Genomic DNA, 21,949 nt, shown 5'->3' on the forward strand with positions numbered 1-21,949 from the left:
GATAGAACAGGTGGATTTACAGGTGATGATGCTTCCCAAGTGGTTTCCACCTCTATGAGTCATTTAGGCTAATGTCGTGGGAGTTAAGGAGGTTGATGGATGTTAGAAAAATTGTCATTATGAATGCTGAAGTCACCAGGGGGTTCTGATGGAGAAAATCATTGGGGAAGATGGAAGAGAGACTTGGATGTAAGTAGAAGATTCATTCATTCTGTATTTATTAAGTACCTGGGGTCTAGACACCATGCTAAGATTTGATAATAAAAAAAAACAAAAAAAGAGACAGTCCCTGTCCTCAAGTCTGTTACATTCTTTGGGGAGGGGGAAGACAACAAATATGTAGAAAAATTAAGGCAAAATACATTCAAAGTAGAGACAAAGAAATTTCCAGAATGGATAATACTGGCAGCTGAGAGGATCAGGAAAAGGCATCCTGTAGGAGATGGCAGATGATTAAGCAGTGTAGTCCTGGAATGGGGGGAAGGGGAAGGGGAAGGGTACCCTGTACAAAGGTTGTGTTGGGGGCTGGAATTTTGTGTTTGGGGAAGAGCAAGTAGGACATTTTGACTGGATTATAGTTGCATAAAAGAGGAGCAGAAAGAAATAAACATGGTAAGATAGCCTGTAGCCAGATTATGAAAGGCTTTACAAAACAAAACAAAAAGAGGGGGTTTGTATTTTGATTTCAATAAATGAGATGAAAGTGACTTGAAGGCTGAATCAAGGTGATTATTGATGAAGTGGATTAGGACTGAAAAATTATCATATTTTGAGCTCATATTAGCACTACAAGAATGATAGAGATAGTACTTATGGTCATTGTGACACGTTTAAGCCATCTAGAGATGACTTGAGATAAATTATGCCTGTCATCCAGACTTCTTCATCTGTCACTCTCACTCTTGGCCACATGTTCTTCAAAGATCTCTTGCTCATAGCTGTACTCATTTTAATTTTTTTCCCCTAGATTCTCTCAAGAGAATGAAAGATGGATACGTCTGTTATGCCAAATAAAGTAAATGTTGTCATTAAATTAAGAAGTAATAATGATGTTTTGATTTCAACTGTGTCTCACTTTTTTATATTTATGACATACCTGTTACATTGGAAAGAAGCCACCTGTTTTTGTATTGTTTTAGTAAGTTTCTAATCATACTATGCTATGTTAAACTTCAGGTTTAGGAATTCAACAGCAGTTTAGTAGGTCAGTGATGATAAAAATACATGATTCATTTATAGGTTTGCTTTTAAAAAATAGAATTTGTATAACTACAACAAAATGGGAGATTTTTCCATAATTTCTTAGAATAATTTCATTAGGTTAAAACTTAGTTGTAAGCGTTGAATAAAAATAAGTGAACAATCCATGTTCAGATCTTATATAATTCTCATTATGGCATGTAATATATAAGAAATCTAAATAGTTTATTCTGAACTTAACATATGAAAGTATCTTATCTTTATTAAATACTCATTTGAATTGATGTCATCACTTCCTAAGCAGGAGAAATACATACGTATTGTGGGGGAAGTTCAGCTTTATTTTCTTAGTCTGGGTTTTTATGTGGGTGACTTTGGGTATTTAGAGTCTTCCTCCATTACACTTCATCTATGACATAAATAAATATGTTATCTGCCTTCAACCACAAGTTCAGTTGTGTTACTGATTTTAAGTTTTAGTCAGCCAAAGTCACCCCTTTCATGCTTTTGATTCAAGTTATTCCCCAAAGGTAGACTAGGCAGAGATCCTTTTATAAAAGAAGATAGGTTTCATGTTTTTTTTTCCCTTTCATTTGTAAATTGATATGTGTATGATAAACTGTATTGATCTCCTTTACAAAAGATCATTCCTGGTTCTCTTTACCTTCGATGATTAGAATTTGAACTAAAAATTGTGGAAAGTAGAAAGAGTAATTTAATGGCAAAGGTAAGTTTTTGTTTTTAAGAAATTTATATATCGTATACCAAATAATACAGGAACTTATACACATTAACACAGGCTGAAAAATGAACAATCAGTTATAATTTTGATGTTGGTGATGAAGTGGTAGGTGTGGTGACAGTCCACACACATTTTTAAGTTAGTATGAAAAGAAAGGACTAGGAAATGAACTTTTGGTTACAGGAAGATGGGTTTTCTGAGGCCTACTAACGCACACATTGGTTTTATATAGAGTTTATTTGCAAAAAGAAAGGTTGAATTAAGTATCAAATATTAGTAGGGATGGGCTGTACAAAGAAGATTCTCCATATAAAACACTACTTGGCACGAATTGCCAATTGCAAATTATTTTTATTAAAACCTTCATTCGTTTGGGACAAGTGTAGTATACAACAAATTAGAGAAATTTTCTAGCACCCTGTGTTAGTACGTTATTTGCAAAAGGGACCATATTTAGGGGCAGCTAGGTGGTGCAGTAGATAGAGCACCGGCCCTGAAGTCAGGAGTACCTGAGTTCAAATCTGACCTCAGACCAAACACTTGACACTTACTAGCTGTGTGACCCTGGGCAAGTCACTTAACCCCAACTGCCTAACCAAAAAAAAAAAAGGGACCATATTTTCTTTGGCTTTCTAATTATTCTAATTTACTTTTGTGTTTTGCTCTCTACTTTTAAAATTTATATGGATGGGTTCCAATGACAACCTAATGGCATCCACAGACATTGTATAAATAAGTTCATATAATTTTTATAAAATGACATAAATTGAACTGTCTAAAAAAGTTAATTAGATTTTGTATAACATGTAACATTGTAATTAATATTTTTAATTAAGAGAAGATTACTAAACCTCAACTAATAGACCATTCATTTCAAGCAGTTTTTGATAAAATAAACTTTAATATAACATACAAATTTTGGCATTTGCTTTGTGGTTCATTGTGAAGGGATATATTTGCAGTTTATTTACATATATGCCAAAAAGTGAGACCCTCTTATTATCCCTATAGTATTTAAAGTTTTGTATGAATTTTGGGGGCATGTATAAGTTGAATATGTGTGTGTGATAGATTATATTGATCTCTTTTAGAAAATTAAATTTCTGGTTCTGTCAGTTCTATTGATGAGCTAGAAATTGAATCTGCCCTGAAGAGAAAAGTCTACCTGCTTTTAAAACAATTATTCTATTCACAATTTTAATAGCTACTTATCTTAAAAATAAGATTCATAATACTTGTAACATTTAGTATTCAAATAAAATGAAATTTAGTGAAAATTTGATACTGTCTTTCTTAAAATATTAATGAAAGGCTTTAATATTTATACTCTTCTGAGTTGGTCTGCGTGAAAATTTTGTATGTTGAATGTTTTCTATAGATTATGTTCTCTTTTAAACCAAAATTTAAACTTTTATATCAAACAAGTAAATAAGTAAAGTGATAATTTTCTATGCTTGAGTAGGTGGAGGATGTAATTTTGGAACTAATGACTCAACTCTTCCCAGAACATTCAGATAAAAAGCATACACCTCTTGAGTCATAACAATTTGTGAAAGGAAGAATTAGTTCTTTTGTGGTCCATAAATAAAAAGTATAAATTCTTTTTTTGTACATTTCTAAAATTTTAAACTTAAATACAAAATGAGAAAAGAAAAAAAATGCCATATACACAGCAGACCATAAGAGAGGATTCAGCATAAAAGAATAAATTTCCATTTCAAGAAAAGCTATGTAATAAATACTACACGTTGTTTTCAAAGCTGCTCAGCTTTTCTTTGCTTCCTTGTTGGTTTTCTTTGTTCTCTGCTGTGCACTTTTTGCTTTATTTTTTACCTTCTCTCCCCCCACACAAAGAAGGCTACAATTAAGAATGAATTCACACACACTCATATCTATAAACATACACATATACACTTATACACATATATGTAAGACCGTAATATGCTCATTTCCTCCTATCATCTATATCTTGAAAGGTGGACTTCCTTCATAAGTCCAAGACTTTCTATGTTTTTCTGAATCAATCAGTTCATCATTTCCTACATCACAGCAATATTCCAACCCAATGATATCCTGTCTGAGAGATTGTCTATGAGAGTTTCCTCCCCAATTTCTAAATTCCTTCTATTCTTGGCTACATTGATTTTATTTATACAAGAAAATTTTAATTTAAAATAATAGATCCTTTTTACACTTCAACAATGCTCTCACCTTTTAATATAGTTTAAAGTCTGATACTGCTGAATCTACTTCCTTTACATCTTTTTTCCTTGGTTTCTTTGAAGTTCCTAACCTTTTGTTCTTCCAAATGAACTTTGTTATTATTTTTTTCTAACTCAGTAAAATAACTTTTTTAGTAATTTAATTGGAATGACATCAAATAAATAGATTAGTTAGATAAAATTGTCATTTAAAAATTATATTGGCTTTATCTACCCATGAACAATAAATATTACTTCAGCTATTTAGATCAAAAAAGTTAAAATTCTTAAGGAAAATATAAATTATAATCAGATACCTCATCACAAGTAGAGGTGATCCTGGTTCTTGAAAGCTATGACATCATAGTGGCAGGTTTCTACCATGTTGGAAATGTTTGAACATAGGCCCATGGATAATTACATATTTGAGGACCAGTCTGCATAAATTCAGAATAACTCATCTTCAGGTTAACCACATGATAAATTTTTTAGCCATTGCTACTGTCAAAAACTATCTGCCAACCTATAAAATGCAAGCATCATATTCCTTATTGATGGTGATTGATTATTTGATAGACAGAGTCGGCCATCTCTGTGCCTAACATGGCTAATAGGGAAGTCTGTCATCACACTAGAATGATTATCTGAACTGTGATGGAGATTATCCTAAGATTCAGCCTACCAACTGGTATTTATTTCCACTGATCATTTAGGAACAAATGATACAGCCAGGAGGGGAAAAAAAAAAACTTGAATGTGGCTGTAATCAGTCAGTCATTTATTAAACACCTACTATGTGCTAAGCATATTAACTTTGAAGTTCTGAAAGACTCAAATATATGAGTTGGTGTTTTTGTCATTCTTCTAGTTGAAGTCACTTCAATTTGACAACAACTCAAGTGCCTAATATATATGCAAGGCTTATGTTAGTGCTAGGAATACAAAGATTAAAACAATACACCATCCCTGCCCTCAAAGAGCTTACATTCTGCTGTAGGAGGACAGATACAAAATGTACACATGTAAATATAATACAAAACAGGCAGTTATAAGGGCAGAGGATAAACCTGAACAGAAGGCTTTATGAACATCTTCAGAAGACATCAGTTGGAGGGGAAGGACAAATTAAACTTCACAGAGTTGATAGCACCTACATTGAGGTTTAAAGATAGAACAGTCTAAGAGGCTAAAAGGAGTACGGGAGTATATTCAAACATTAGGAGCAGCTTGCTTGAATACATAGAAGTTGAAGATGGCATGTCAAGTTTAAGAAATAGCTGGTAGTCTAATTTGGCTCTCACATAAAGCATATGGAGGGGCGTAATGTAAATAAGGCTTGAGAGATACATTGCAGCTTTAAATATTTGGCTTAGGAGTTTATGCTTTATTATTATTTTTCATTATAATTATTATTTACTTTAAACTACTAATAGTAATAATAAAATGACACATTCAGCATAAAGATATCAAAGAGAAGGCTATAACTGATTATGTTAACTCAGCTATGCAGATTTGTTACTAGAAATGGAGAAGTTTATGAGAACAGTTTATGTCACTGCTACTAGAAACTTCAGAAAGGTTATCTTTAAGGAACCCAGATTTATAATGCAAATTATGTGCTGAAGTGGTGGAAACTGAACTATATCCCTGCGTGTTGCAAAAATGTAGCTTCTACTAGATGCTAAAAGGGCACAATCAGGTCATAACTGTAGTGTATTTGTATTATATATAATACAAAATAGGCAGTTATGAGGGCAGAGACAAAACTGCCTATTTGTATTATAGTTCTTTCCAAGTGTCTCTAGTCATGAAGAAATTTTTATTTCCTTATATCAAACCAACATTTGTAATATTTAACCTTTTGTTCTAATTCTGCTCTCTGGAGATATGAACAAGTCTGGTTCCTTTTCCTCATGACAGCCCACCAAATGCTTGATAGCGATCATGTCCCCTCGAAAACTTTCTCTTGTCTAAGTTAAAGATCCCCAGTTCCTTCAAATGATCCTTCTTATGGTATGTTCTTGTGGCCCTCCACTCTTGCTGCTTTCTTCTGGTCAGTTTCTGGTATATCAATATCCTTACTCAAATATGGCATCCCAAACTGAACATAATTCTTAACACGTGATCTGACCAGAGAAGAGTGGTACCATGACTACCCTAGTCAATTCTAGGCAATTCAACAAGCTTTGATTAAACAGTTACTATGTGCTAGATAGGCACCATCTCAAGAAGCATATACTAATGTTGGTTTCTCTCTTCTTTTGGTGCAGCCAAATAGTTCCATGCCCACCAATATAGCCCACGTCTCCATCATGCCTATAAGGGTAGTGGAAGAGACTTTGTCAAATGCTTTCCAGAAATCTTGGTGAACTATATCAACAGCATTCAGGAGAATTGGGTTTGAATTCTTTGTATACTTTCTGGGGTAGTTGTGAAAAAAGTGTTTTGCAAACCTCATCTGAAAAACAGAGTGGATGAAAATACATATTGTCGACATTTTTTTTATTAAGGAGAACTGTGATTTTATCAGTGTAGAGAGCTCCTGGGGAAGAACCTTCTCTGTCTGTGCTGGTCTGTACCTTCTCTACAATGTGGGGTCTAAGAGAGTTGCTGGGGTCATTGAGGTTAAATGGCTTGTTAAGGATCCCACAACCTGTATGTGTCAGAGGTGGGACTTGAACCATAGTCTTCCTGACTCTCAGGCCAACTTTCTGTCTACTATGGCACGCTCCTTACTTACTGTTCCCATGGTGCCACATAATTAAATGTGGGCCCAGAAGTGAATAGGAAGTGGACATCAGACTGGATTGAGTAGGGGAGCTGCTAGCTACTCCCTTTTTTAACACCAGTATTTTCCTGTTGATTTTGTATGATTGCATAAAAACCACAGTCTCAGAAAACTTGAAGTCACAGATGACCTAAAGGGCAATGGAAAAAGACACATGGTGGGTATAAATAGGCTATATCATATCACTTACTTGTATTTGAGAAAGGGTATGAAAAGCACCATCAGAGACATTTATGTCTAGAAAAAGAGGAGGACTGCTCATGTAACAAAAAGAAGAGGTAATAGATGAACAGTTTGACCATTGCACTGTGTCCACACAAATGTTTAAAAACAACAAGGAAAACCTCCTGAGCAATGGGAGTCTATTGGGAATTTTAGGAAAGACATAGTCTCACCAGTTACAAAGGTTTTGATAGGCTGTGGTACATTGATGTAGGGAGTACCCACAATGAGATCATGAATCCATTGAAATACCAAAGTAAAAGGAGAGAATAATAAAAGTGATGTTTATGGGAGAATACTCCAGGCTGCTTACTTGGATGGAGGATAAGGTTGATATTTTCTGAACCTTCATTGCAAAACGGACACGGAGATAAGATACAGGGGACTTCAGACTCTGGAAATTTACAGGAAAACCTCACACTGCAGTAGCAGGACGTCTGATACATTCTTAATTTGTCTTACTGACGTTCTGACCAATAAGGAAGACTTTGTTAGAGCTATAGATATGAAAAGATTCTTGGAAGAAAGTAGCTGTTGTTTTAGAGTATAGTAGAAAAGGAATTGGATTTGGAATCAGGACCTAAGTTTAAATTATGACTTCTGCTTGCTAGCTGTTATGTCCTTGGGCATTTAACCTCTTTGTTTCCTTTATCTGTAAAATGAGGGTGTGACCTCAGTTGTCTCTAGATCCTTTCTACCTCTTAATATATGATTCTGTAATCATATCAGCTAGGATTGGTAGATAGAAATCACAGGACAGATTGCAACTCAGTAATATGGAATAATGTCAAAACAATCAGCAATTTAAAAATGAAATGGTATGCCGTATGAAATAGTGAGCTCACTCTATTCTTAGACACTTACTAGCTGTGTGATCCTGGGCTAATCACTTAAACCTGTTGGCCTCAGTTCCTCATCTGTAAAATGATCTGGAGAAGGACATGGCAAACCACTCCAATATCTATGCCAAGAAAACCCCGAATTGGGTCACAAAGAGTTGGATAGGACTGAAACGACTGAAGAGCAAGAACAGGAACAACTGGATGTGTTTAAGCAGAGGAGCTTCCATGAGATGCTATAGCGGGAATTCCTGCATTAAGTGAGACAGTGGACTACATTACTGCCAAGGTTCCTTCCCACTCATAAGATCCTTTGATTAATTAGCTGTTTTGGAATCAAAGCATATTATGTCAGGTTAACAACTAGTTAAAAAAGATATATACTAGATGGTGACTCATTAGTTTGCTACTTGTTTCCCCCTAAAGCCAGATTAAATGGTCGGTATTTATGGTAACAAGTACAAGTAATAAAATACACAGTTTTTCTAATTTCTATTATTTGTATTTTTCCTAAATATTATTTTCTCCTAAAGAAATGTTTATTTTCTTCAGTTATATTTATGGTGGTTTGGACCTTTATTCTGTCCATGTTTTCTATTCATAAAAATGGGGAATTACTGTTTTGCTAGGATATTACCATTTCTCTCAATACCAGTTTATTTCTTGTTTTGTAAGTTACTCCTAGTAAAAGACTGTGAAATGTTGAAATACTTGTATTGAAAGTCATCACATATGTTTGATGCTATGTATGAATGTGAAACCAGTTATATAAATAAGACGTGGGTCTATCTCTCCTCTAGCTGCTAATACAGTTTTAAAACCATAATCACCGTTCAGTATTCTATTCATTCATTCATCCGTACATTCATTCATATAGTCAGTAGTCCTTCATTCAACTAATGTTTGTTAAGTAATAAAAGTTTGTTGCACAGGATGCTAGAGGGGATACAAAATTGTATGAGAAGATTCCTAGCAGCACTGTTTGTAATAGTCTGGAAAAGCCTGAGAGCAAACTTCACATCCAGATGTTGGGGAATGGTTGAAAGAATTATGGTTTATAAATATAATATCACTGTGTTATAATAAATGGTGAATCTGAAGATATATGGGAGACTTGCAGAATGAAGAAATCCAATAGAATGTGTTCATTGACCATATGTACATAGCACATTAAACAGAAACACAATGCATGTTAAATGCCTAGGATGACTTAGTTACTATCTTGTTAAGATTAATACGCTCAGCTTTTGTTCTCTTTAAACAGTCAGAAAGTAGCAGCACACACTGGGGAGTTTACAATTTTTTTTTTTGCATAGCTTTATTGTTTCAAGGCTTTTGATTTGTACTTTTTTGTAATTGTTTGTATATTTGAATACTTATCATGGCTATGAAGGTATAAACAAGATTAAACAAAAGATATATTTACCAACTCTACCACCTCAAACAGTGCAAGACATAGTCTCATTCTGTGGGAACTTACCATCTGCTAGGGTAGATGTGCATACAGGTATCAATGATACAAGGTATAGGTGCCATATGAGTGTACTGACAGCTAATTAATGGAGCACAGAAGAAAGAGGGATCTCTTCTGGCTTCAAAGGAGAGTAGGGTTTCTGGGTGGTGGGGCGGGAAAGGGCAGTGCCAGTAGAAGAAATGGAACAAGCAAAAGCAGTAAAGTGTAGTAGGTGTTTGGGGGGAACAGTGAGTAAGCCTGATTGGCTAGAAGATCTTTATTGTCAAGTCACATAGCTGGGCAGGCAGCAAGGAGACATTGGAGGGTTTCCAGTAGTGGAATCATGTAGTGATAGTGTGACTTCTAGCATGATGCAGTATTGTGGGGAAAGCACTCAGCTGGGAGGTAGACAAGACCTCAGTTCGAATCCGTAAGTCACTTAATCTCTGTGAAACTCAGTTTCATTATCCATAAAATGGGCATAAAAATTACCTGTAGTGCCTATCTTATAGGGTTATTGCAATGAACAAATGAGAGAATATATGTAAAGTATTTTGTAAAATCTTAAAGTGTTATATAAATGTCAGTTATGTTAATTTTTGATTCAATTCACTAAACATTTTTTTAAGTGACTCCTCAGTGCCAGGCACTATATGCTAAGCTCTGGGGATACAAATAATAAAAAGAATGATAGTCCTACCCTGCAAAGGGAGAAGACAATACGCAAGAGGAAGCTGAAAGGGAAGGAGGAGCCCAGAGGGCACCTGGGGCAAGCTCATGATGTTTGTGTCGGAAATCAAGCAGAACCACTAATGGAAAGTGGAGCCTTCTCTGGAAAGTTCTGAGCCCTCGGTAAAAGAACACTTTGGGAGGAGCTTCTTGCTCTACCATGCAGTCAGCAGGGAGAGGCAGCTGGGGGATCTGAGAACCAGCAAGGCGCTGAGTATCAGAGACCGAGTCAGGCTTCGGGGTGATGAGATTTCAGGTGACCACCTTATTCTGAGGGAGGCAGATGTTCATGGAGTGGAAACCAAGTGCGGTTCTGATAGCTCTGAGGAGGAGGATGATGATGAAGCAGCAGCAGCTGGTGGCAACATGGAGATGGTCTGCAGATGAGGAGTCCAGTTAGTTTAGGAATGCTACTCTAGCTTTGGTGCCCTAGTGAACTAGGGGAGTGACCTGAAGTAGGTTGCTGGAGTGGCTATAAAGAAGCAGATGCCTTTAGTATTGTTTAAAAGGTGTGATTCTCTTTATCTGATGTTCAAATCACTGTCCTGTTGGTGGGCAGCTAGGTGGTGCAATGGAGTGCAGTGCAGGGCCTGGAGTCGAGAAGACCTGAATTTGAATCCAGCCTCAGCTAGTTGTATGACCCTGGGCTTGACTTAACATCTTAACATCTGTTTGCCTCAGTTTCCTCATCTGTGGGATAATAACAGGACCCACCTCTCAGGGTTGTTGTGAGGACCAAATGAGATAATAATTATGAAGTGCTTAGTACAGTGTCTGATGTTGCAGTTTGGGGTGCTCCCCTAGACCTCAACACTGGGAACCCCAAAATGCAAGGGTACAGGGAGTCTGCCTCAAAAGAATTTGACCATTCAAGCCTTCTTTCAGTCAAAGTAGTGAGGTTTTTTATAACACCAGAAGGTGGGCAAGATTCCTAGTAAATCTGGAGTTTGGTAGGGATAAGACTGATACTTACATACAAGAAAAGGCCCTGAGAACATCTGGATGGGATTAAGGAATGGTCAATAGCCTGGGCTGGTCCTGGGGCAAAAGAGAAAGGGTCCAGATGGGATTAAGGAGTGGCAAGTATCCTGGGGTGAGCCAGACCGAAGACACTGAAAGGAGTTAAGTGGTGGGAGAGCCACAGTGTATGTATCTAGGTAGACTGGGATGGGCCAGATGCCTCAGGCAAAATGCCAGTGTGGGAAAGTTCAAGGCAAAGACATGGTCTTAAACCAGTGTGGGAAAGTTCAGGGACTTTTAGGGGTCCCGGTCCTATTGCCCCATCACCTAGCACATAGTAATTTCTACATAAATGTTAGCTATCATTGTTATTATTATTATTATTATCCACCACAGCTTTACTCTTGAATAATAGAAGATATTGTTGAAATATCCATTCAGTTTTTTCTCTATTTATTTCTAGGTGCTCCTAACACTGCAGAATTAAGAATCTGTCGAGTAAACAAGAATTGTGGAAGTGTCAGAGGAGGGGATGAAATATTCCTACTCTGTGACAAAGTTCAGAAAGGTATTCCTATATGAGTTCTTTTATTAAATTTAGTTCATATAAATATACACATTTTACATTTTAATCACCTACTATTAAATATTTCTGCTCATTTTCTAGATGATATAGAAGTTCGATTTGTGTTGAATGATTGGGAAGCTAAAGGTAGCTTTTCACAAGCAGATGTACATCGTCAAGTAGCCATTGTATTCAGAACACCACCATTTTACAAAGCTATAACCGAACCAGTGACAGTAAAAATGCAGCTCCGAAGACCTTCAGACCAGGAAGTTAGTGAATCCATGGACTTTCGATATCTGCCAGATGAAAAAGGTACCATTTTACCACAAAAGACAAATTTTATTGCATAAAAGATACTTTTGCTTATGATTTTCTCTATTATTGATTCAAATCTGGGTTTCATTTATGTGTCTGTAAGTTTATACTTTTCTTTTTGGAAGTACTTCCAATTATGTTTTTATTTACTTTCCTTTGCAAATCACCATTAATTCAACAACTGTGTGACTGCTAAATAGTATAAATGTTACATTGTAAATGCAGCTGCATTCTTTGATTGCTGTGAGGCATATGAAAAATAAAAAGTGGACCTTGCTGTCACTGGAGCTTCCATTCTGTGGTAGGAAGAGTAGACATAGACACAAAGAATTACAAGTAGAAGGCCCAGAGTACTCTAGGTCACTCAGGAGAGAAAGAGGTCTCTTCCAGAGTGAGGAGGGGACAGGTGGAACCAGGGAAACCTTCTTGGAAGAGATGGCATTGAGCTGGACCTGGTGCAGGGAGGTAGAAGCCCCATGAGCTGAGGCATGGGGCAGGCAAAGTACAGGACAGGGTTAGGAAACAGGAAGTTGAATGAGAGTCTACAGCTTAGCGATCATAATGGCTGAGATTTATATAGCACTTTAAGATTTGTAAAGTACTTGCTATACATTATTTGGTTTGAACCTAAAAACAACCCTGAGGTAAGCATTACAGGTTCATATATGATGATCTCCCTTTTACAGATGAGAAAACTGAGGCTCAAAGGGATCAGAGGATCAGAGATTTAGAGCTTGAAGGGATTTTAGAGGCCATCATATCCACCCCATGTCCCCTCCCCCATTTTAAAGATGATCCTGAGGCTCAGAGAACTTCAATGCCTTGTTGAAGGTCACAGGGATAATAAGAGTCAGTCAAGAGAGGAACACAGGTCCTCTGTCTTACTTTCTGCTTCTTCCCCACATTCATTATAAGCAAAGGGCTTATGTCAGTCTGAATTCCCTGATGGCCTTGGAGGGCTTCATTTTCAATGAAAGCTTTCCCACAGCCATCACATTTAAAGAGTTTCTCACTAATATGAGATCTCTGAAGAGTAGTGAGGTTTGGCCTTTGGCTAAAAGCTTTTCCGCATTCATAATATGCAAAGGGCTTTTCTCCCATCTGAGTTCTCTGATATCTAGCAAGGTTTGTCCTCCAGATGTAGCCTTTCTCACATTAATTACATAGAAAGAATTTCTCTCTGGTGTGAATTCTGATTACCTGTGCATGGTTTCCTCTCTGGTGGGATTCACACCTGGGTCATAGTGAAGGGCTTTGAGCTAGGCAGATAGGCCATGGAGGGTGGGGAATTTGCAGAGGGAGTGGAAATATGAGGTAGAGAAGTGAATTTAGAGACTTAGTGGGAGTTAATAAGGTCCTAAAAAGGGTTTTGCTGAAAATAATCTATGGCTTTCATTTTAAGATTAGAATGTCAGATGTAAGGCAAATCTTTGCAGCTCCTTTTTTTTCAAGTTGATTAGAAAGTTAAACTGCTTATTCTTTATATATGTGTAGATATATATACATATATATGTATATATATGTGTAGATATATATACATATATATGTATATATATGTGTAGATATATATATGTATATATATGTGTAGATATATATATGTATATATATGTGTAGATATATATATATAGGTATATATATAGGTATATATATGTGTGTGTGTGTACTCAGAAAAATTATATATGTACTCACATATACATATACACATGTATGTCCATCTACATGGCACATTAATATGTGTTGTGTGTTTGGATATAAAATTTTAATACTTGATTTTAAAAAACACTTTCATATACACTGTTATTTTCTTAGTGTAGTGGAAAGAACAGTTGGTTTGGGGAGTCAGAAAACCTGAAAAATTCCAGTTCCATTACCTGTGCCCACTTTGGGCAGGTCCATATTCAACCTTATAGAGCTCATTTGTAAAATGAGGAGATTGGACCACATGAACTCTGAGGTCCCTTCTTGCTCTAAATAGAAGATTCTGTGTTCCTCCCACCAACCTGGTAAGGCAGGTAGGATCACTGTAAATTCCATTTTGCTTTTTGAAAAGAACATTCATCAAATCAGTAGCAGTTATTTGCCATCACATATAGTGTTTTTTATGATTCTTTGTCCTTACTAATTGAGTAAAGGACATTTAATGTTTCTTGATTAATTAGCTGATTAATCCTAAGTTTATTAGTTCTCTATGGACCCTGGGAAAAGAATTCTGATTAACTGTAAAGAAGAATAAACATTTTAAATACTTAACAAAATATCCTTTTTTCTTTCACTTGTTTCTTTGTTTATATACATTTATGAATTAATCACCATTAATAAAAGTATCTAATCCTTCTTTTCCCTTGCACTGATTAAATTACTATCTTTACCCATTTATTCATAAAGATTATCTTACTTAGCTAACATGAGAAAAGCACTTACTGCTTTCTCATGTGAAAAAGAAGCCTTATATTTTCATCTAAGTTCAATTCTCTAGTAAATACCCCCTAGCAATCATTCTGAATTAAGATTATTTGGTAAGTAATTCATAGGTTTAAAGTATAACATAGTTTTTAAAAGCTAGAATGATTTGGAGAAGTAATTCATGCTATCTTCTTACCAAGACTTACTCTAACCCCTTTTAAACAAATAAATTAGGGTCAGATTGACAGAAACTTTGTGCATGTATGAAGAAAAAGCCTTTTGACAGGTCTCTTAGAATTCAAACATGATCAACTTCTTATTTGTTGTTTGACAAACTACAGATTTTAGAATGCTGTGTGAATTTTTTTTCTGATATCAACTTTTAAATCTTTTCTTTTTCCCCACAATCCTACAGAAGAAATGAATACTTTTCACAATTAAGAGAAAATCTTGTGTTGACAACGATCTATAGTTATTAAATCACTTCTAGGCAGCTAGTTGGTGCAGTGGATAGAGGGCTGGAGTCAGGAAAACTTGAGTTTGAAATCAGCTTTGACACTTACTAGCTGTGCAAATCACTCAACCTTTGTCTGCCTCAGTTTCCTCAACTGTAAAATGGGGATAATGATAGCATTACCTCATAGGATTGTTGAGAGAATCAATGAGATATTTGAAGAGTTCTTAGCATAGTGCCTGGCATGTGGTAGGTGCTTAATAAATGCTTGTTTACTTTAGCTTCTCTCTTTCCCTATGTACACTGATTTAAAGCATACTTTCTATGTATTTATGTGATATGTGGATAGACATATGTGTATATGTACATATGAATACATATAGTATATTAAAGTATACTTTTCTATATATTTATGATTAAATTTTAAAATTTAAAACATTTGTTTTAAAGAGAGTAGAAGCATAACTGTGTGATTAATGCATTTCCCTCCGTCTTACCTAACCAGATCCATATGGTAATAAATCAAAGAAACAAAAAACAACTTTAGATTTCCAGAAGCTGTTGCAAGGTTGTGGTAAGGATTTTTTACTTTTAAACATTTTACCAGTTTTCAAAATTAAATGCCAGATTTTTCTAACCTATTTAATATTTTAAATTCATCTGATTTTTAAATGTAAATTTCAAAATAATTCTAACTAAAGTTTTAAAAATTATAGTTAGTTTTCCAGAAAGACCAAAAGTTGGCCCTCCCCGATTGACTGGAGAAGGGAGAATCATCAAAAAAGGTATTTATTTCTGTAGCATTCGACCTTTTGTACAGATACAGAAATCAGAAAGACCAGTGTGCTTTATATATTCTTCCACCATTCTTGATGTAGAAAAAATTGCTCATTTGACTTTTCCCCACAAATTTAAAATACACTTTCCATAACATATTGAAATGCATTGGTGTCTGTACAAAACAAAACAGTATTTGAAACTGTGATTATGTTCTTCATATTTACATTACTCTAATTTTCTAGAGAATAAATGAAGTCTTACAGTAAATACATAACTAACTGGAATGTCTGGAGAAAAAGATATTCTGGTAATTGAATTTCTGGTTAACTAAAACTTGATCAGAAAATCATCTTTTGTTTCAAGCTTTCTTGAAATTTTTAAAAAATGTGTTGGTTTACTTGCACATTTTACTAAATATAATACTTTGAACATAATCTCTTTTATTGTTGAGCCTCTCCTGAAGTCCTCCTAATGCCTCATGATGGTGTGGAAGTGACCTTGTAGTTTCATAGACTAGGCCAATGGGGCACAAGATCTCCTGAGTGTTACCATCCCTGGAAGTTAGCGAGGTATTTTAATCTGACTCAATGGTACCGGAGTATCCACTGATGAAATCAAGTCATTGAGATCCTGAGTTATAAATATGAAGGAGGATCTTGCGGTGCCCTAGAGTCATCCTTCTGACTACTTACCATAGGTCAGTGCTGTTCATGAAGTTGTAGATGGTCTAGGAGATTGGGTGGAATCTGTAGTGTATTTTATTTATTGTGTATATGCATTTTTCAATAAATCCTGATATGAAAATGTTTCCTTTGATTTTCCTTTTTCTCCTGAAAGTGCAGTGCATACAGTAATAATTCATACACTAAACTTTAAGGTTTGCAAAACACGTTCCTCACAACTCTTGTGATACATTAAGTAGTCTAAGTGTTACCTCCAATTTACAGTTGAAGCAGCAGGTTTTGAGAGTTCAATGATTTGCCCCATGATCACACAACTAAATATCTGAGCAAAATTTAAATCTAGGCCTCTCAACACCCAGTGTCATGCCTCATCCACTTTTTGATGTTACCTTTTGATAAAAACATTCCTGGTTATTTGGATTCTAATTGATAGTAGTTCCACTCTAATATTTATATGAAATATGCTCAGTTTTCTCATATGGGCTTCAAAAGCTGGATTTTTATAATGTCCTAAATGAGATTACATACTGATACTTATTATATATTCTTACAAAATCATTTGCTTAAATTCAGTGTAAACAGCAGTATTCAAACATTAGTAGAATACTTTTACCTGAAGTGACTTTGGCTATTTTGTACCCAAGTTTATAGAGGTATGTGAATTACATTGTTAGGACTTATTTAACTTTATGTATAATTGAATGTTAAGATGCTTTAAAATATTATCTTAATTTTTAAATACTTTTTAAATAAAAAATTACTTTTAAAAAAATCTTTTTTTAAAATTTGTACTTCTAACAGAAATGCAAAGAACTCCAGGAACCATGCATCAAGTCCCACCTTACTTTTCTTCGCCACTGGTGTCAAGTCCAAATACAATGTCACAAACGGCTTCAACTTTATCTTCAATGATATCTTATCCTTCTTCAAGCTGGCCATCAATGACTCCTCCTACATCAATAAACTCAATTAATACACATTCACCAAATGGTTTTTCAACAGGGACACTTCCCTCTGGTTCAGAGAGTGGCCGGTCCTACCTGGAAATAGCTGTTTCGGGTAGTCTAGATACTTCTGATCCTTGCCTTTATAACAATGGTACCAATGGAATTGGAGCTCAGTCCCTTTCCCAGGCTGACCTCTTTAGTGTTAATTCCAGCATGTTGCAGAATCGTCCTATGAACATTACAACATCCAGCAGTGACAGCATGATGGACGCTGATGTGCACTATGGCAGCCTGAACCTTGAAAGCTCATCGTATAACTCGGGGTTAAATCCAAGAGACTACAGGAGGCCAGTCCATCCCATGCCTGCCACCAGGGTGTCCACGGCAGGCTCCAGCGCCAGTCCTGCTCTCTTGGTTTCACAGTCAGATGTATTTGATCCAGTAGATTTCAGTTGTCTAGAGAACAGCACAGTAAATGAATCAAAATCATCAGGCCACCCTAATTCAAATAACCCAAGTTTTGTGCCTAACAGTCAGTGTTATGTTAATGATAATTTGCAAAGTGAAGATCATTTTAATTCCTTTGAAGTCAATTTAGACTTGTTTAATACAGAACTTGTCTAATTAGAATGGAGTTTGTATCCTTTGAATATATATTTGCAGTCATGCACCTAAGATGCACCATTTTACATTCATCTGATGCACTGGGGCCTTGCTATAAGTCTGCTGTTGTGTGAATTTGGTGTCTTTTGCGGATCTTGTCCAGAGGAGGTTGCCGTGGAAGTGCCCAAAGTATTCCTTACAACAGAGTTTCACCTACGGCATTGGTTTTACTGAAGGAATTACTTGAAGAGGGTGCTTATATCAAGGCTCCAGTACACAAGCAAATAAACCTTCCAGAATTTACTTTAGAAACATTTTACTCTAATGACGTTATACACGCTTACAGGATTGATTTCATATTTGCTTTCAAGCAAATTATTTACATAGATACTGTAATGACCATGTCATTGAAAAAAAAACTTTTTCAGCATTATTATTATAGGCAGCAGGTGACCGACCCCTAAGGGGTCTCCTGTGGCTGTTTGGCATACTGTGTAGAATTCCTGGCTGTTAATAAAGCCTGGGCCTGAAAGAAAATGGATAGAACATCGGGATCACCTGGAGTAGGTAGCAGGTTCCCAAGAAATTCCACTTGTTTCATGCCCAGCTCTTCATGGGATAAAGCTGTTTCTTTGTAATTATTGAATGTCTCTTTAACATCTCTCTGCTCCTTCAAAGAAGCTAAATTAGATTTGCTATTAGGATAGAGGCATTTATTCATAGCTTCTTTCACCTCTGGGAATGATTTGGAGAACTTCCCTATCATCTTATTTTTCCCAGATCATTTTTCTCCCCATTTTTAATTTGAATAAGTTGATGACTTTTACGTAACTGAAAGTGAAATTATTTCATCTCACCAAAAGTGAGTCTTAAATCAGGTGAAGTTGACACTGACTGACCAGAAGAATGTAAGCTCCTTGAGCACAGGGAATGTTTTTGGCACCATATCCCCAGAGCTTAGCACAATGTCTAGACGATGATAATAACAGGTGTTTAATAAATGCTTGCCAAGCCAAAATGAATCAAATCAGCTATACCACAGAATGGGACTCCAGTTTTTGTTTTCTTGTAATATGGAGGGTTTTGCTGCTGTAATTGGGCAGAGTGCTTTTTCTATTTGAAATACGAAACTTTTACCCCATTGTGAGTGACATCCATGGTAGGTAGAGATGCACGCTAAAGTTTTATAGTATCCAATTTTGAGTTTTCACTTTTTGGAAATTTCTTAAGCTGGCCATTTTAATTGACAGAGGACACAAATACACCTCAAACAGTGTAACTGCTAACAAAACCACTTCATGGTGACAGATGTGAAAGACCAAATCACGTGAATGTATATTTACATTATAATCTGGAACATTGGCTAGAATATTTGCGGTTATTTTTCTAAAATGTTGTAATGATTTTATCACATTTCCCTTATTTAATTGATGATTTGGATTCCCCAGATACTTCTGTAGCAAGTGGTGATACATTATATATGTATATACTCATATATACATTTATGTGTGTGTGTGTGTGTATATATATATATATATATATATGTATATATACATATATATGAATAGTGCAATAGATAGTCCAAAATGGGGATTATTTTTTCAAGATTTGATTTAGCAGTTTAAGAAATGCTGGCATATGGAACAAAACTCAATTGGTAAGGTATTTATTGAGCTGTCTTGTCCTATCTTTTCCTTTGGATAATTCTAAACTAGAATGTTCTTAAACTGGAACATGTGGTTCCATTAGGGATCTCATAATCTAGGTAGGGCCAGTTTATGGACTAAGCAACTTAGAGGAGTGCCAGAGTCTCTCTGGACTGACAAAGTCCTACTAGGTCACATCTCCTAAGAGAGTGCAGTTGTCCCATTAATAAATCCCAACCCAGTTATCCTGTAAGAACTTTTTCCAGTAAAAAATTTTGTCCTGGCTCGAATGTGTGGGTGATCAACCTGAATTGTGTAAGGCTTCCTTGAACATAAATGCTCAAAAGGCCAGGAGAAGGCAGAACTACTGGCTCACTCTTTACTAGAGTTGCAGGGGCCATGGCTTCATAAATCATTTCATTGAGGGAGATCATTTGTCTCCTTGACTGAGGGGAATCTGATACTCTAGTGCCACCCTCTTGTCCCCGTGCAGGGTCATCCCCACTGTGGCAGGGTGTGCTGACCTCCCTAGGGAGCTTCTATCCAGGTTCCCCAGAGGGTCCACAAACAAGTTCAAAGTAAGAGTTTGGAGGCTCCATTTCCTTTCAGTCTCAGGTTGTTCAGACTGTTTTGCATGAGTATACACCCATTCTTTCCTTAGTCCCCAGTTCTTGTTGTACCCTGCCCTACATTGTCCCCAATTACGTTGTTATTCCAGTTCTGCCTTTCTGGGTCCACCAGTATTCTTAGGCTCCCCTTATGTACTTATTTGGGCTTAAGATGGGAATGTAATTCCATATACTTCAAGGGGTATAAATCCACTAATGGTTCAAAAGCATTTTCTTAACAACTGAATTTATTCCTTATCCCTTTTTGTAATTTGGAAATTTAACTGTCTTAACAGTTTCAAGTGCCTCCACGCTGAACCCTAAATTGCCTTGTATTTATGCTTATATGTGTACATATTGTTTCCCCAGATTAGAATGTAAGCTCCCAGAGGGCATGGACTGATTCATTTTTGTCTTTGTATCTGCAATACATAGCAGAGTGCCTGATACAGGCACTTAATAAATGCTTTTTGATTGAAGAATTCTTACTTCATTGATTTCCTAGAAATTTCTGATTTTTTAGATATAGGCTATAAATTGGGGGAAGGGGAGAAATTTTAAGGACTGATTTGATGTTAATGGACACAGATGAAACCTGTCCCATGCCTGAATACAACTGGAAACCTTAATCAACATTTCATTATTCTTAGGCTTTTGGAATAAAGAGGAAAATCATAAGACAACCTAAGACAAAGTGATATTAAGGATTTGTTAAAACAAGTAACATTTTTAAAACTATATCCCAGAATTGGCACATATTTAGCCCAATATTTTACTCTTAAATTTTCATCAATGACCATGAATAATAACCAAAGTGAAAGTTGTTATATGTCAATAAAGAAAAATCAAATTATCTAGTTTTGTACTTTTTATTTAAGTATTTGCTATTTCTGGTTCTTTTTTACAAAGGTTTGGAACAGCTGGGTTGAAATGCTTTGCTGATCAAACCTCAGATAATCAGAAAATTAAATTAACCAGCATCCTCCAACCTTTAAGTATTGAGTTACTGATGACTTTAAGTTTTAAAAAAAATTTATTAGGAAATTATCATACTTCAAATACAATGAAATGTTCTTCATGATTTACATTTCAGCATATAGAAGACTTTCCAGCTACTTCCTCTCAAGTCCATATATTTTCATTCACTTTTCCTCTTAATTTGGTCTTGTATAACCTGTTACTGTTTCTGCTTTTTTTTTTTAGCTTTGCATGATTTCATAAAGATCTTTCAAGACTTTTTTGCATATTTCATACTCATTGGTCTTATTTGCATTACAGTACTCCATTATATTAATGTGCCACATTAAACTAGTCTTCTATAATAGGATTTCTAGATTTTTCCAGTCTTTTGAAATTAAAAGTAATGTTCTTATGAAAATCTTTGAACAGATTTTTTTTAGGCAATTGGGGTTAAGTGACTTGCCCAGGGTCACACAGCCACCTAGCTGCCCCCCTGAACAGATATTTCTTAAAACAAACACTTTCAGGGTATATTCTTAGACAATGTAATTAAGCCAAAGGGCATGACTATTTTTGTAATTTTTATTGCTTATTTCCAATTTGGTATTTAAAAGAATTAGACTGGTTTGAAATTGCACTTATGATAAATAAGTTTAAGTGTATCTCTACAACCCCACCAGAATCTTTTTGATTAAAAAAAATTTTTCCCCAAATTTAATTAGGTAGCTCAAAGTTGTTTAGATTTGTATCTTTACTAGTGAGGTTGAACATTTCTTGTGTGATAATTATCAATAATTTATTTTTCCTCTAGTGAAGATTGCCAATATCCTTATCTATCATGGATTATG

At 35.6% G+C, this 21,949-nt stretch overlaps 1 protein-coding gene across 3 annotated transcripts in view; it reads left to right on the forward strand.

Annotated features, from left to right (window-relative positions):
• REL (REL proto-oncogene, NF-kB subunit) overlaps positions 1-20,623 on the forward strand; it is a 60,424-nt gene extending 39,801 nt beyond the window's left edge. The window contains exons 6-10 of one of the 3 annotated variants that reach the window (XM_020985505.2): positions 11,598-11,702; positions 11,802-12,014; positions 15,380-15,448; positions 15,591-15,659; positions 17,139-20,623. In XM_020985505.2, the coding sequence (XP_020841164.1) occupies positions 11,598-11,702; positions 11,802-12,014; positions 15,380-15,448; positions 15,591-15,659; positions 17,139-17,908 (1,226 nt within the window). In that variant the 3' untranslated portion in view covers positions 17,909-20,623. The remainder of the gene's footprint in view (positions 1-11,597; positions 11,703-11,801; positions 12,015-15,379; positions 15,449-15,590; positions 15,660-17,138) is intronic. The other 2 variants (XM_020985506.2, XM_078149532.1) reach the window with 2 other exon arrangements.
• The last annotated feature ends 1,326 nt before the right edge of the window (positions 20,624-21,949 follow it).

This window comes from Phascolarctos cinereus, unplaced genomic scaffold (assembly GCF_003287225.1).
Source record: "Phascolarctos cinereus isolate Bilbo 61053 unplaced genomic scaffold, phaCin_HiC Scaffold_2;HRSCAF=192, whole genome shotgun sequence".
NCBI lineage: Eukaryota > Metazoa > Chordata > Mammalia > Diprotodontia > Phascolarctidae > Phascolarctos > Phascolarctos cinereus.